The sequence below is a fragment of the Penicillium expansum genome, assembly GCF_000769745.1.
Source record: "Penicillium expansum strain MD-8 chromosome Unknown contig104, whole genome shotgun sequence".
NCBI lineage: Eukaryota > Fungi > Ascomycota > Eurotiomycetes > Eurotiales > Aspergillaceae > Penicillium > Penicillium expansum.
The window spans coordinates 32,976-47,572 of record NW_015971228.1 but is presented as its reverse complement, the minus strand read 5'-3'; the positions used below and the strand labels follow the sequence as shown (position 1 = coordinate 47,572).

The 14,597-nt window shown below is 49.1% G+C and overlaps 4 protein-coding genes across 4 annotated transcripts; 2 read left to right on the top strand and 2 right to left on the bottom strand.

Moving 5' to 3' along the window:
• Positions 1 to 1,150: 1,150 nt before the first annotated feature.
• PEX2_033790 (uncharacterized protein) lies at positions 1,151 to 1,369 on the bottom strand (the record flags this gene model as incomplete). Its single annotated transcript, XM_016740654.1, has 1 exon — positions 1,151 to 1,369. The coding sequence occupies one exon, from the start codon at positions 1,367 to 1,369 to the stop codon at positions 1,151 to 1,153; it is 219 nt and encodes a 72-aa protein (XP_016601456.1).
• Positions 1,370 to 1,769: 400 nt separating this feature from the next.
• PEX2_033780 (uncharacterized protein) lies at positions 1,770 to 2,975 on the bottom strand (the record flags this gene model as incomplete). The annotated part of the gene is made up of 2 exons (XM_016740653.1): positions 1,770 to 2,876; positions 2,943 to 2,975. 2 exons carry the CDS (start codon positions 2,973 to 2,975, stop codon positions 1,770 to 1,772), a joined length of 1,140 nt encoding a protein of 379 aa, XP_016601455.1.
• A 3,258-nt stretch (positions 2,976 to 6,233) lies between these two features.
• Positions 6,234 to 12,865, top strand: PEX2_033770 (glutamate synthase (NADH); the record flags this gene model as incomplete). The annotated part of the gene is made up of 5 exons (XM_016740652.1): positions 6,234 to 6,409; positions 6,486 to 6,526; positions 6,597 to 9,943; positions 10,010 to 12,672; positions 12,724 to 12,865. The coding sequence occupies 5 exons, from the start codon at positions 6,234 to 6,236 to the stop codon at positions 12,863 to 12,865; spliced, it is 6,369 nt and encodes a 2,122-aa protein (XP_016601454.1).
• Positions 12,866 to 13,448: 583 nt separating this feature from the next.
• Positions 13,449 to 14,006, top strand: PEX2_033760 (uncharacterized protein; the record flags this gene model as incomplete). Its single annotated transcript, XM_016740651.1, has 1 exon — positions 13,449 to 14,006. The coding sequence occupies one exon, from the start codon at positions 13,449 to 13,451 to the stop codon at positions 14,004 to 14,006; it is 558 nt and encodes a 185-aa protein (XP_016601453.1).
• Positions 14,007 to 14,597: the final 591 nt, after the last annotated feature.

Genomic DNA, 14,597 nt, shown 5'->3' with positions numbered 1-14,597 from the left:
GCCTACGATGATGTAATTTGTAGACCAAATAAGTATTTTCTAGGGCTATAACTTGGAGCGAGCAATGCTTTGCGCATTTCGTTCTATCATGGTCAATGCTAAATGACTAAATTGACAAGAAACCGATTTCCGCGTGTCGATCTCCAGTACTTGGGCTATCACGTGCTGTTCGGCGAATGACAACGCTATGGCCACCTTGGTGTTTTTATCTCCGCAAGCATCGAGGACTGAGCAGTGATCGACTTGAACTTTAACCCTTAGGAAATGCTCGATTGCCGTTGAATGACTTATCGATCTGCATTTTTATGTTCCTCCTCTTCCTCCATCGCGAATTCTAGCTACATTCCACGACTGTCCTGTCATGGCTTCACGGTATAGTTCCACCATTAATCTCTCGGTTCATTATGGGGCGTCCTTCAGTCCGCTAATGCAGTAGGTATCCTCAATAGATTTCCGCGTCAACGTGATCCCCGCGGCTCTTCATCTCTCTTCGATCAATACGGTGGCGACTCCCGCCAACCTAGCAGATCGCCTGCCCAACAACCAGGTGGATACGGGTACGGAGGTTACTCCAGTCCAGCACCTAATGGTTATGCGAGTAACGGTGCAGCTGGAGCGGGATACCAGAGTGCATCGCCCGACAAAAAGTGCGTTGAGTGGTTCATAATCTTTTGGGATCGCCTGTCATTCTTCCGACGATGTATGTATAGTTGCTAACCAAGGCTTTGCTATAGGGGACATTACTCCGATGCGGTCCTCTCATCTCTCGAGTCACAAAATGACGCTGAAGTGGAGGGTATCAGTGCCAAGGTCAAAATGTTGAAAGATGTAAGAAGCCTCGCACCCAGACCTAACGAAAGCAGGTAGTCCTTTGAAATGACAACCCGCTGACAGGAAACCCATCTAGATCACAATTGCGATTGGCGATGAAATCCGAGATACCGCACACATAACTGATCTCAACGATTCATTTGATAACACTCGGGTCCGACTCCGCGGGAACATGACACGCATGCTTCGCATGGCCGAGAGTACCGGCATCGGCTGGCGAGTCTGGCTCGGCTTCTTTTTCGCCGTCTTCCTCCTGTTCTTCTATGTGTGGATATTCTGAACATATACCCTTGCTGTCTCTCTAAGACATGCACTCGCTTTATACCATGTCGACCACGCCCGCCTTTCTCATCTTTATCATCTTTAATTTCTCGTCTTCACGCAAAACCCAGCGACTTGCTCTTTTACTTGATCTCATATGGATCGAGTCACGCACATGACTTATCAGTATCTTCAGCATGGGAATCTTGGCTTTGGCGCTATGAGGTGTTCTGGGACTATGGATTCTTTGAGCTATGTATATGCAAACCCCTGCCATTGGCACCAATATCGGCTACATACCGCTTTCCGGGTCGGCACGTTGGGGATCAGCCTGGATTCATCTCCGGGGATAATTCAGGAAAGTTGTCCAATGTGATCCGATGATGGTTATGTTATTTCTGGCTGGAAAATGTTTTAAGTAAAACGTACATAATGCATATAACACACAAGTCATTTACAGGATACCTTCTGGTACTGTGGGTGTTAACTTCAAAATGCATTTGCAGTCATCTTCAATTGAATTTGCTCATAGAATATCTCATCTCATAAGGAGGTATCACAATCCGCCATCAAAACTCCGAGGTAAACCCCCTGGGAGCTATATTTTCATACCAACACCAAACGCCGTACAACATGGAGGAAATTGAACAAGTATAGCATCATTCTGGGTAGCTTCTCTAGTTCAGACTATCCCTGGGCCCACCTATGTGCCGCGGGAACCTTCTCGCAAACCCACTTCGTCGACTGCCCTGACTGGTTATGGATGCACGCAGGTCTTCATCGCTGTAAAGCATGCTGCTAGAGTCAAACGCATCGCCACCACCGCTCCAGCGGTTGAGGAAACGGCGCTGGGCTTCGGTCTCGGGCTCACGACGCAGAGTCGGAGGTGGAGGCAAGCCGCCACGGCTGTTTGGCGTGCTGGTGCGGAAGTTCTCGGCAAACCTGGTTTGAATGATACTGGGTTCGTTTTCCTCTTCCTCATCACTCAGCTCTTCTTCGCTGTCTGTGTGCTGCCATTCTCCTTCTTGCTCTGAGCCTTGCTCTGCAGCATCGGGGATATCATCGTCGAGGTCGCGTGTCATGCCTTCACTCACACTCTCACCGTCGTCGGCAGGTATATCCGCGTCCAGATCAGGCTGGTTATTGAAATCATCCTCGTCATCATCGTCGTCATCGTCATCATACAGGCCTGAGCCCTCATAATCATCATCAGGGAAGCCTTCAGGGATGTCATCATCCAAGTCGCGCTCCATGTATTCTCCTTCGTCGCCAATGTCATCTTCCTCAAGTCCCTCTTCACCCTCTTCGATAAGACCTGAGGCCTCCTCCTCCTCCTCCTCCTCCTCCGCGTTGGGAATATCGTCATCCAAATCGCGTTCCATGCCTTCATCCTCTTCCACTTCCCCTCCCTGCATCCCCATATCATCATCCATGATTCCTGCCCCCTCTGCAGCTTCCATCTCCGCCGCAGCAGCCTGCAGGGCCTCTTCACGCTCCGCTTCCTCCTCTTTCATCCCCAGCATTGTCTTCGCACATCCCGCTGGCCTGATCCACGAGTATCCAAACGTTGCGATGTTCAATTTCCGAGCGCGCAGCGAGCGTTCTTCCGCTGCTAATGAGGCGATTGTGTTGGCCGAAGAACGGGATGGCAATAATGAGCGATGATTGCTGGGAGTGCCGCTGGCATTGCGTCGGGCGAGGTGGTTTGCAGCGGAATTGTCACCAGTTTGTTGATCAGAGGCGGAGCGATATGGTTGGGAAGATCCGAACCAAAGTTCGTGGGACTGTTGAGTTGTTAGTTTCCTCTGGTGTTGTTTGAAAAGGTTGAATCACTAGAGCCTGGGACTTACGTCGCGCGGGGTGATAGATGAAAGGGTGAGCATTGCTGTTATTGTGGTTTCAATGCCAGATTTGGGAATACTCTAGTGCCTCCAAGGCCTATCCTGATCTTTCTGCTTATGGAGCTTTGTGGAGATGGCCTGTTGCAGATTCGGCGCTTTGTAGGTGTACTCCGAAGTTGTGGTTTGATTTATGGTGAGTGTGAGTGGTCACCGGTGCTATGACTTCACGACGCGTGGGAGGTTTAATTATTGGGGGAAAGAAGATATAGGGAAGCAATTGGAGATGTCAATATATGTTGTAGGTGCACGATATCATCAAAGGTCCAACGGGGAAAGCGCGCAGAAAAGGCCAGAGCTCCACAGCCAATCAATTCATCTATGCGGGGAACCCTGGAATCACCCTACTCCGTGTGTTGTATACATACCTACTAGGTATTCTCTGTATGATCCTTCAATTTACTACATGCAGAGTTACTACATTCAGAGCTATCATATATATATATATATATATATATATAAGAATCCTCTACCACATAGTATCTCCTATTCAACATTGAAAATATTGATAACTTTAAAACAGCACTCTATTTGGATGTAAAGGACTAGCTTGAAATTTGTCCTAAGAAACAAGTATAGCTTCAATCCTTAGGGCAAGTAGCAATGCTTTTGTTTATTCTGAGGGCAAACCCCAGTCAATGATGGTGCTGGTCTTTCACTAATCCAGGCTCTTGGCCACAGGCACTGCATATGTACTCCGTACTACGATGCATAAATCTAGGACCAGCTACATATGTTGTGGAGATGTGAGGACTCAGCCAAATGACTGCCTACATATTATTAAGTAGCTAAGACCCACCTGCGTCGAAATCCAAGACCTCCCAAGACCTGGATACAGGACAGGAGGAGGTGAGATGGTGGTTCACTGGTATTTCAATTTGCGCCCTAGATAAATTTTGATGTTCTAACGTTGTACACTGTGAGAAGTGAGTTGTCAGGATGATCCAAAAAGTGATTTAGCATTTGTTAAAATGGCAAGATAGTTATGCGAATACAACACAACTACAGAGGACGGAGGACGGAGTACTCCGTACATAGTTAATGAGACTCTAGTATAATATTGCTGGGTTCCGGAATTTCCCGATGCCCGGTGAACCTAACATGGACAAGAGGACCGGGAAAAGTCGGGTGGATACTGTAGGTGTACTTTGTACTTTGTACCTAGGTGGGTACTCCATGTGTTTGTTGTAGTAGCCTTTTTCCCAAAATCATGACGTTTTTGTAAGTCTTCTTACTTTCATCTGGACTTTGATTGGACTTGGTTTGGCAAAGGCGGGGATCATGTGATACTATGTACCCACACTCTGGTTCCGGGGTCAATCGGTCATAATATATTGTTGTACGGAGTACGGAGTACTCGTAGTCTCTTGATGGATGTGAACATATGTTGTACATAAAGGAAACGAATGAGAGGATACTCCTATTTCACCCGATTATATTGTAATGTGTGTATATTGTAATGGGGTAGCTACACTAGACAACTAGGCGAAAAAGGAGAAAAGATCCAAGGTTAGAAATCACAGTTATGTATTCTTATTATCATCTTCTACCTTATCTCTCAATCTTCACATGTCTAGACGGATCACTTTCCTCCGGACTTATACAATGGGGTAAAGCATACTCCGTATTTTGAAAATATAAAACATGGGGAACCATGTCCGATCAATAAGCTGAATCCTTGTCGGGAGAGGCACTGCCCGAACAAACGGGTATAATTTGGGACATAGCCGCGATAAGCAATTCGACCTCAAAAGAAGGGGGAAATGGTCCGCAAACGGTTCAGGGCCCGAAATCGGGCTATGCATCTATAAGCGAAGAAGGTGATAGAGAGGAAAAACCCGGGATGAGGGGACTTGGCCGTTGTCGGAATGTCCGTATGGAGAAGTACCGTTACAGGTATTTATGTTGTATGCCTCACCCATGGATCTATGTCCGTTATGTATGTTTGTTAATATGTCCAATTAATCTATCCTTTTTTTTTTTTTTTTTCCTTCTCTGTATCTTTTCTGTTCAAACTTGAACATAGAAATGTCTTTCTTTGAAATTAGTACTTTTGCTTTTATTTAAAAGTACCTTTTCAGGTTCCCCCTCCTGCAGCGAGGTATGCAGACTAAATGCAAAATCGGCGGCTCGAAACCAAATGGATTAAGCACTACATCTTGACCCCACTGGGGGGGGGTATGGTCCATTCATCTGGGTCTCCCACTCTCCAACATACGAGGTCTTATTTCTAATACGAGCGAGAACATGGTACGGAGTACTCACGTACTCCGTACTTTATACTCTGTATGTATATGTCCAATGAACAGCTATTATTTTTATGGGTCGATGGGCCTTATGGACCTATGGGGCCGCCCGGCCCACTGGACCTTGTTTTTGAGCTTTGGAGAGAATCGAGAAAGGAGGAGGAAAGGGAGGGATAGTGTAGAGATAAATTCGAAATAGTATATTAAATTATGGAATATAATACATAGTATATACTGAGTATATAGTATATAGTAATATATAGTATTCATATATAGGTTATACTATAATATACTAATATAGTAGGCAAAGTTAGTTGACGTAGTAAAGAGCTAACCCTGGGTTGTAAAAGCTTGACTCTGATTGGTTGAGTGATGCTTATCTTGGGATGATTTGCACTCCGTAATCATAATGATTATCATCAATGCCGTTTCCGTCTCTACCTAGGTACGTCTATGTCTCTACGAAGTACCTTGGGATGAACTTATGCCAACTTATGTTAACATGTCGGATGTTCACAGTAGATCTCCTCAATGGTATGTTGTAGCATGTTATAGCATGTAAAATGTTTCACTGTTCTCATATTTCTTTCACTTGACATTCCCTTACCGTTTCTCTTGGCTGCTTTCACCTAACAATTTGCCACGGTAAACTCCCCACCATCGTAATTTTGCCCTCTTTGGGTACATCGGGGCTTGCAATCCCCGGACCTGCTGTCCCCGCCGTAATCGCCCATCTCTCCCTCTCTCTCCCTCTCTTTTTTTTTTTTCTTCCTCTCTTCCCCCTCCTTTTTATTCCCTGCTCCTTTTACCTTTCCCCCTTCTTCTATCTTCCAACTCTTTCGCAGAAGCTGGGTAATCATTGACACCATTGTTCCTCCCTCGCCCGCGCCTGCAACACCCTGTGACGACACTGTCAACCCCCAAATCGGCGGGGCCCTTCCTAGAAACAATCCCCCTTCAGTTACCATTCCATTCTCTGTCGGCTCCCGGTGGAAGAATGGGTCTTAACTTGGAGGAGCTCTATGGCAAAGATATAAGTGAAGAACAGGCCCCTCATGAATATTCTCAGTACCAACCCAAAAAGGGTTATGGCTGGGCCAATGCTCTACCAGAGCGGCAAGGTCTGTACGACCCTGAATATGAAAAGGATGCCTGTGGTGTAGGCTTTGCAGCGTGAGTGAAAAATGCTCCCCCAAAGACTGGCCAATTGGAGACCTAAGGACCGCCTCAATTCTGACGGACAAATCAGCCACATCAAGGGAAAGCCAAGCCACAAGATTGTTAGCGATGGTGAGTGCCAGTTTTCTGCTCTTTGAAAGTTTTAATGTTAGAACAAGTGAAACTGATAGCAATTGAACAGCTCGCAATCTGCTGTGCAACATGACCCACAGAGGAGCCGTTGGCTCTGATGCACGGGACGGTGACGGTGCTGGTGTGATGACCAGTATTCCACACAAGTTCTTCATTAAGAACTTCGCCCGTGAGGTGGGAGTGGATCTCCCCCCGTTGGGACAATATGCTGTCGGCAACTTGTTCTTTAAGCCTGACGAGGAGGCACTCAAGCAGTCCATAGCGGGGTTTGAGGAATTGGCCACGACACTTGGCTTGCGCGTTCTTGGATGGCGTGAAGTGCCCCGGGATTCAACTATTCTTGGACCTGCTGCCCTATCTCGAGAGCCCATTATTATGCAGCCATTTGTGGTCTTGAAATCAGCATATGGTGAAGGCAACAAGCCGGAGATCACTGACACTGAAAAGTTTGACGAGAGAACCTTTGAGCTTCAGCTGTTCGTTCTACGAAAGCGTGCCACTCATGTTATCGGCCTTGGAAACTGGTTCTACCTCTGCTCTCTCAGCAACCGGAACATCGTCTACAAGGGTCAACTCTCTCCCGTTCAAGTGTACACGTACTACCATGATTTAGTGAACGTAGACTACGAGGGCCACTTTGCCCTAGTGCACTCTCGGTTCTCTACAAACACATTCCCATCCTGGGATCGTGCCCAACCCCTCCGATGGGCTGCCCATAACGGTGAAATCAACACCTTGCGAGGAAATAAAAACTGGATGCGCGCACGAGAAGGTGTCCTGCAATCAGAGGTCTTTGGTGAGGAGCTTGATAAGCTTTACCCCATTGTTGAGGATGGTGGTTCCGACTCGGCCGCGTTCGATAACGTGCTTGAACTACTCATGATCAACGGCGTTCTGTCTCTCCCGGAGGCAGTGATGATTATGATCCCCGAGGCCTGGCAGGACAACCCAGCTATGGATCCAGCCAAGTCTGCTTTCTACGAGTGGGCTGCCTGTCAGATGGAACCTTGGGATGGCCCAGCTCTCTTCACTTTCTCTGATGGACGCTACTGCGGTGCTAATCTTGACCGTAACGGTCTCCGTCCCTGCCGTTTCTACGTAATGGACGATGACCGCATTGTTTGTGCTTCCGAGGTCGGCGCTATTGATATTGACCCCGAGAGAGTCGTTCAAAAGGGCCGCTTGCAGCCCGGAAAGATGCTGCTGGTTGATACCGTGGCTGGGCGGATCATTGATGACGCTGAGCTCAAGCAGACTGTGGCCCGCCGCCAGGACTTTGCCGGCTGGCTGGACAAGGGGCTTCTGAAGCTCCCTGCTATTAACCAGACCCTACTTGACTCCAACGTTGATCTTTCTTTTGCCTTGGATAACAACACCATTCAGAACGACCCCCGTCTCCGAGTATTCGGGTACTCTTTTGAACAAGTCAGCTTAATTCTTGGCCCTATGGCCGCAGACTCCAAGGAAGCTTTGGGTTCTATGGGCAACGATGCACCTCTCGCCTGTATTGCCCAGCAGCCTCGCCTACTCTACGAGTACTTCCGCCAGCTCTTCGCTCAGGTCACCAACCCTCCCATTGACCCTATCAGAGAGGCTGTGGTTATGTCCCTCGAATGTTACGTCGGTCCTCAGGGAAACCTGCTGGAAATGGACCCTTCGCAATGTCACCGCCTGCGTCTTCCCTCTCCCATCCTTAGCATCCCCGAGTTCAATGCTTTGAAGAATGTCAACCTAGTCCACAAGGATTGGACTGTGCGGACCATCGATATCACATTCGAGAAGAGCAAGGGCACTGCTGGTTATATTGAAGCGCTTGATTCCATCTGCGATAGTGCCACTGAAGCTATCCAGAATGGCGACAAGGTCATTATTCTCTCCGACCGTGCTACATCCGCCGACCGTGTTCCAGTTTCTACCTTGTTGGCTACCGGTCTGGTCCACCACCATCTCGTCCGAAACAAGTGGAGATCGCTTGCCGCCCTGGCAGTTGAAACTGCTGAGGCTCGCGAGGTCCACCACCACTGTGTCTTGCTCGGATATGGTGCCGATGCCATCAACCCCTACCTGGCTCTAGAATGTATTCTCAAGATGAACCGGGAGAAGTTGATTCGCAAGGACATCCCCGATGAGAAGGTTGTTCAAAACTACCAGTCTTCCTGTGATGGTGGTATCCTTAAGGTCATGAGTAAGATGGGTATCTCTACTCTCCAGTCCTACAAGGGTGCCCAGATTTTCGAAGCCCTTGGTATTGACGACAGCGTTATCGATCGCTGCTTCTCTGGCACTGCCAGTCGCATCCGTGGTATCACATTCGATCTGATTGCTCAGGACGCTTTCGCCTTCCACGAGCGTGGTTACCCTTCGCGTCCAATTGTTGAAGTTCCCGGTCTGCCGGAATCCGGCGAGTACCACTGGCGTGATGGAGGAGAGGCCCATATCAACGATCCCACCAGCATTGCCAACGTGCAGGATGCTGTTCGCACCAAGAACGACAAGTCCTACGAGGCTTATGCCAAGTCCGCACATGAGCAGATTAAGAACTGTACTTTGCGTGGAATGCTGGACTTCGATTTCGACCAGCGTACCCCAATTCCCATTGACCAGGTCGAGCCTTGGACCGAAATTGTCCGCCGTTTCGTGACCGGTGCCATGTCCTACGGATCCATCTCCATGGAATCCCACTCCACAATTGCCATTGCCATGAACCGCTTAGGCGGCAAGTCCAACACAGGCGAGGGTGGTGAAGATGCCGAGCGCAGCAAGAGAATGGAGAACGGCGACACGATGCGGTCCGCTATCAAGCAGATTGCTTCTGGTCGTTTTGGTGTGACATCCAACTACCTAGCCGATGCTGATGAACTGCAAATCAAGATGGCCCAGGGTGCCAAGCCCGGTGAGGGTGGTGAATTACCCGGTCACAAGGTCGTCGGCCCCATTGCTCGCACTCGGTTCTCCACACCGGGAGTCGGTCTTATCTCCCCGCCCCCGCACCACGACATCTACTCCATTGAAGATCTGAAGCAGCTTATCTACGATCTCAAGTGCTCTAACCCCCGAGCTCGTGTCTCTGTCAAACTCGTATCTGAGGTTGGTGTTGGTATTGTCGCCTCTGGTGTGGCCAAGGCCAAGGCTGATCACATCTTGATCTCTGGTCATGATGGTGGCACCGGTGCCTCGCGCTGGACCGGTATCAAGTATGCCGGTCTTCCTTGGGAATTGGGTCTTGCGGAGACTCATCAAACTCTGGTTTTGAACGATCTTCGTGGTCGTGTTGTGGTCCAGACTGATGGCCAAATTCGTACCGGCCGTGATCTTGCCATCGCCTGTCTGCTTGGAGCGGAAGAATATGGGTTTGCCACAACTCCTTTGATCGCATTAGGATGCATTATGATGAGGGTGAGTACATTTAGTCTCTTTTTTTTTTTTTAACGAGCAGCCTATTAACAGATATGTTTCCCCTAGAAATGTCACCTGAATACCTGCCCTGTTGGTATTGCGACTCAGGATCCCGAACTGAGACAGAAATTCAAGGGTACTCCGGAGCACGTTATTAACTTCTTCTACTATGTCGCCAACGAGATGCGTGCTATTATGGCCAGACTGGGTGTTCGTTCGGTCAATGAGATGGTCGGTCGTGCCGAGCTGCTTAAGGTCCGGGACGATATTCGTAATGTCAAGCAGGAACGAATTGACTTGTCACTCATCCTGACCCCCGCGCACTCACTTCGCCCTGGAGTCGCTACCTACAATGTCCGCAAGCAGGATCATCGCCTTCACACCCGCTTGGACAACAAGTTGATTGCTGAATCGGAGCTCGCTCTTGAGAAGGGTCTACCCTGCCGAATTGAGTGTGATGTCGTTAACACCGACCGTGCTCTGGGTGCTACTCTCTCCTATCAGATCAGCAGACGCTACGGTGAAGCTGGTCTTCCTCAGGACACCATCCACGCGAACATCAAGGGCTCTGCTGGTCAGTCCTTTGGTGCTTTCCTCGCCCCTGGTGTTACCCTTGAGCTTGAAGGTGATGCCAACGACTATGTCGGCAAGGGTCTCTCTGGTGGCCGTCTCATCGTCTACCCCCCGCGCGGAGCCGCTTTCAAGGCCGAAGAAAACGTCATCGTCGGTAACACTTGTCTTTACGGTGCCACCCGCGGAACTTGCTACTTCCGTGGTATGGCCGCTGAGCGTTTTGCTGTCCGTAACTCTGGTGCTACTGTCGTGGTTGAGGGTGTTGGTGACCACGGATGTGAGTACATGACTGGCGGTCGTGTACTCAACCTCGGACCCACTGGCCGCAACTTCGCTGCTGGTATGTCTGGTGGTATTGCCTACGTTCTGGATAAGAACCAGGACTTCCATTCCAAGGTCAACTTGGAGATGGTTGAGATCTCCAGTATTGAAGACCCATCGGAGATTGCCTTTGTTCGTGGTTTGGTTGAAGATCACCACCATTACACTGGGTCTGAGTTGGCTGCTCGCATCCTACTCGACTTTACCCGTGCTCTCCCCCATTTCGTCAAGGTCCTGCCAACTGACTACAAGCGCGTCATGGAGGAAGAGGCTGCCAAGGCAGAGGCTGCGAAGAAGGCCGAATTCACTCTTCCTCAGCTTCCTAGCACCCCGGTCAAAGCCGAAAAGGCCAAGGTTGATGACTCTAAGAAGACTGACTTGCTGGATATCGAAGACAGCATTAGCGACTCGAAGACTGAGAAAAAGCGATCTGCATTGATCTTGGACAAAACAAGAGGTTTCATGAAGTACAGCCGCCGCAGTGAGAAGTATCGCAGCGCAACAACCCGTACCCGCGACTGGGGCGAGATCTCCCACCGCCTCAGCGAGGACGAGCTCAAGTACCAGGCTGCCCGTTGTATGGACTGTGGTGTTCCATTCTGCCAGTCCGACACTGGCTGCCCTATTTCCAACATCATTCCTAAATGGAACGAATTGGTGTTTGCGGCCCAATGGCAGGATGCTTTGAACCGTCTTCTTATGACCAACAACTTCCCCGAGTTCACCGGTCGTGTTTGTCCTGCACCTTGCGAAGGCTCCTGTGTTCTAGGCATCAACGAAGACCCCGTCGGTATCAAGTCCATCGAGTGTGCGATCATTGACCGTGGATTCGAGATGGGCTGGATGGTTCCCCGCCCCCCTAAGACCCGCTCTGGCAAGACCATTGCTATCATCGGCTCTGGGCCTGCTGGCCTGGCTGCTGCTGATCAGCTTAACCGCGCTGGTCACAGCGTCACCGTTTATGAGCGTGCCGACCGAATGGGTGGTCTTCTCATGTATGGTATCCCCAACATGAAGCTTGACAAGAAGGTTGTCCAGCGCCGTATTGACTTCATGGCCGCTGAAGGTATCAAGTTCGTTGCGAGCACTGCTGTTGGCCCTGACTGTGAGGTTTCTCTGCAGTCTCTCCGTGCCACAAATGATGCTGTCATTGTTGCCACTGGTGCCACCGTTGCGCGTGATCTCAAGGTCACTGGTCGTGAATTGGATGGCGTGCACTTTGCCATGCAGTTCTTGCATAAGAACACCAAGTCCCTCCTCGACTCTGGTCTCTCGGATGGTGAATACATCTCTGCCAAGGACAAGCACGTTGTCGTCATTGGCGGTGGTGATACCGGTAACGATTGTATCGGTACCTCTGTCCGCCATGGTGCCAAGTCGGTGACCAACTTCGAGTTGTTGCCCCAGCCTCCCCCAGAACGTGCCCGTGACAATCCCTGGCCACAGTGGCCCCGCATCTACCGTGTCGACTATGGTCACACCGAGGTCAAGACCCACATGGGCAAGGACCCACGTGAGTACTGTGTCATGTCGACCGAGTTCGTTGACGATGGCAACAACTGTGTCAAGGGCATCAATACTGTCCGTGTTGAGTGGACCAAGAGCGCTACCGGCGGCTGGGACATGAAGACTGTCGAGGGCAGCGAGCAATTCTTCCCCGCTGACCTTGTGCTCCTCTCTATGGGATTCTTGGGTCCCGAGGATCGTGTCTTTGGTGAAGATATCGAACTTGATCCTCGTAAGAACATCAAGACTCCCCCCGGCCACTACTCGACCAATATTCCCGGTGTCTATGCGGCAGGTGACTGTCGCCGTGGACAGTCTTTGATTGTCTGGTGAGTTTTCGTCCAATTATTATGACTAGCAATTTACTAATATAATCCCAGGGGTATCAATGAAGGTCGCCAGTGTGCTCGCGAGGTGGATACTTTCCTCAGCGGAACCAGCTCCCAGCTTCCAGTCACCGGTGGTATCGTCCGTCGTCCTGCCATCGACTCCGTCCCCCAGCCCACTGAGGTTGCTGCTTAGTCTAGCAGCGATGCGGGACATGTTTACGACTTTGACGGCCATTTTCACGATAAAAGTTTCATGGATAAACTTGTGACTTAGACGGGATTCCATGGGGTTGATTCTCTGCGCGAATGAAAAAGCCTTCAGTATTGCACTTTCTTGAGTTTTGCTTTCTATCCTTTATTTTCATCATGTTGTTTTTGCTTCAGCGTTTTCTTTTTTCTTTTTTTCCAGGTCTGCAAGGTTTCTAGAGCTTCTGCCATTCGGTGGTCTCTCTATTTCTGCTGTACATAGCTTTTCTGCAAATCTTACTATGTTCCATGATTGTTTCAAATCCGTCTGTAAAGCTGAATGTCTCGTTTTCTTTGAGGCTCTCTATGTCTTTGAGAGAAAGAAAAAAGAGCTGAAGCGTCAACAATATCTTTGTCGATCTTTCTTTGGCAACTTCCCCCTTGTTAAACTTGCATGGCCAGCGATGATGGCTGAACTACATAATTGTCCTTATATCCCTTGCTTTTTCGGACCACTCCACTCTATTCATTCGTTCTAACTAATCCAGCTTATTTATTTCACAGATTCACATGTCCTATCCATTGCAATCATGAGCAACGAAGCCAATAAGACGACCGAGGCTGCCAGCGATCTCAACCCAAACGGCTTCATCACTGACCGCGAGCTCGACGGTGAGCGACGTTCCATCCGCCACTATAATGATGGGCGAATATCAAGGCGCGGTAGTAGTGTTGAGGCTAGCCTCCGAACAAAGATGCACAGGCACTCCACAGGTACCGAAGGTCGCGCCTGGCTTCCAACCTCCCACCCCGGAGACCTGAGCGGTCGATCTACTCCAGTTGGTGGTGCCTCTGGTCCATCTGATATCGCTGACATCACTGCTGCCATGGCCAAGCTCACCGTTGATCATCCCACTAGCCCTAAGGTAAAGAGACTCAGCAAGAAGTTGAACCTCGATGCCGATCCGGGGATTGAGACTGTGACTCTGCGAAAGGTCACGCCTTCATCTACGGCTAGTATGACTTCCTCTACGTGCAGCACGCACAGTAAGAGTTCTGTCAATGCTAGGATAGCGGAAATTGAAGATCGAGTAAGGAAGCACATCAAGACACGGCTCCAGTTTATAGAGGAGGAAGATGAACAGTAATAAAAGAATGAAGTTTGGATTGGACAACCAGATATTTGAAGAACATCACCTTCGTTACCTGCCTTCTATTGAACTGAATGCTAACCTTTTGAATTGCTCTTTACAATAGGTCTTACAAGCTTGCTCCGCAGTTGAACTTTTATATGCACGGCGGCTACTCACAGCTTCCCAGTATATATACCCAACAAGAATACTCGGCCGCAAACGCGGCCGAGTAACGTCTTTTTGGTTAATCTTTTCGAATGTCTTTTAAGATGTCTTTTTTATAGATATTTTGCCCGCCTTCTTAGGTTTCATAGACACACGGCAGAAGGAGGCGTATAACATTTTATGATTTGATGATGATGATATGAAAGAATATGAGGCAAGTATGTTTTGGGTTTCCTCTTTAATATCCCGAGACATGTCTCCTGTGTCTACGGGCTTTGAGGTTTGCTAACAATTTTTCTAATTTTCAGGTCGTTCATTTGCGTGGTGTTCTTCAAGCATCTCTTGAGCAACTCAATCAATCTACTTCGGCATCATTCTCTTCCTTCGGTAGAATTTGATAAGTCATGGGGTATAGTTATGAAACCCACGTCAAGAAAGATC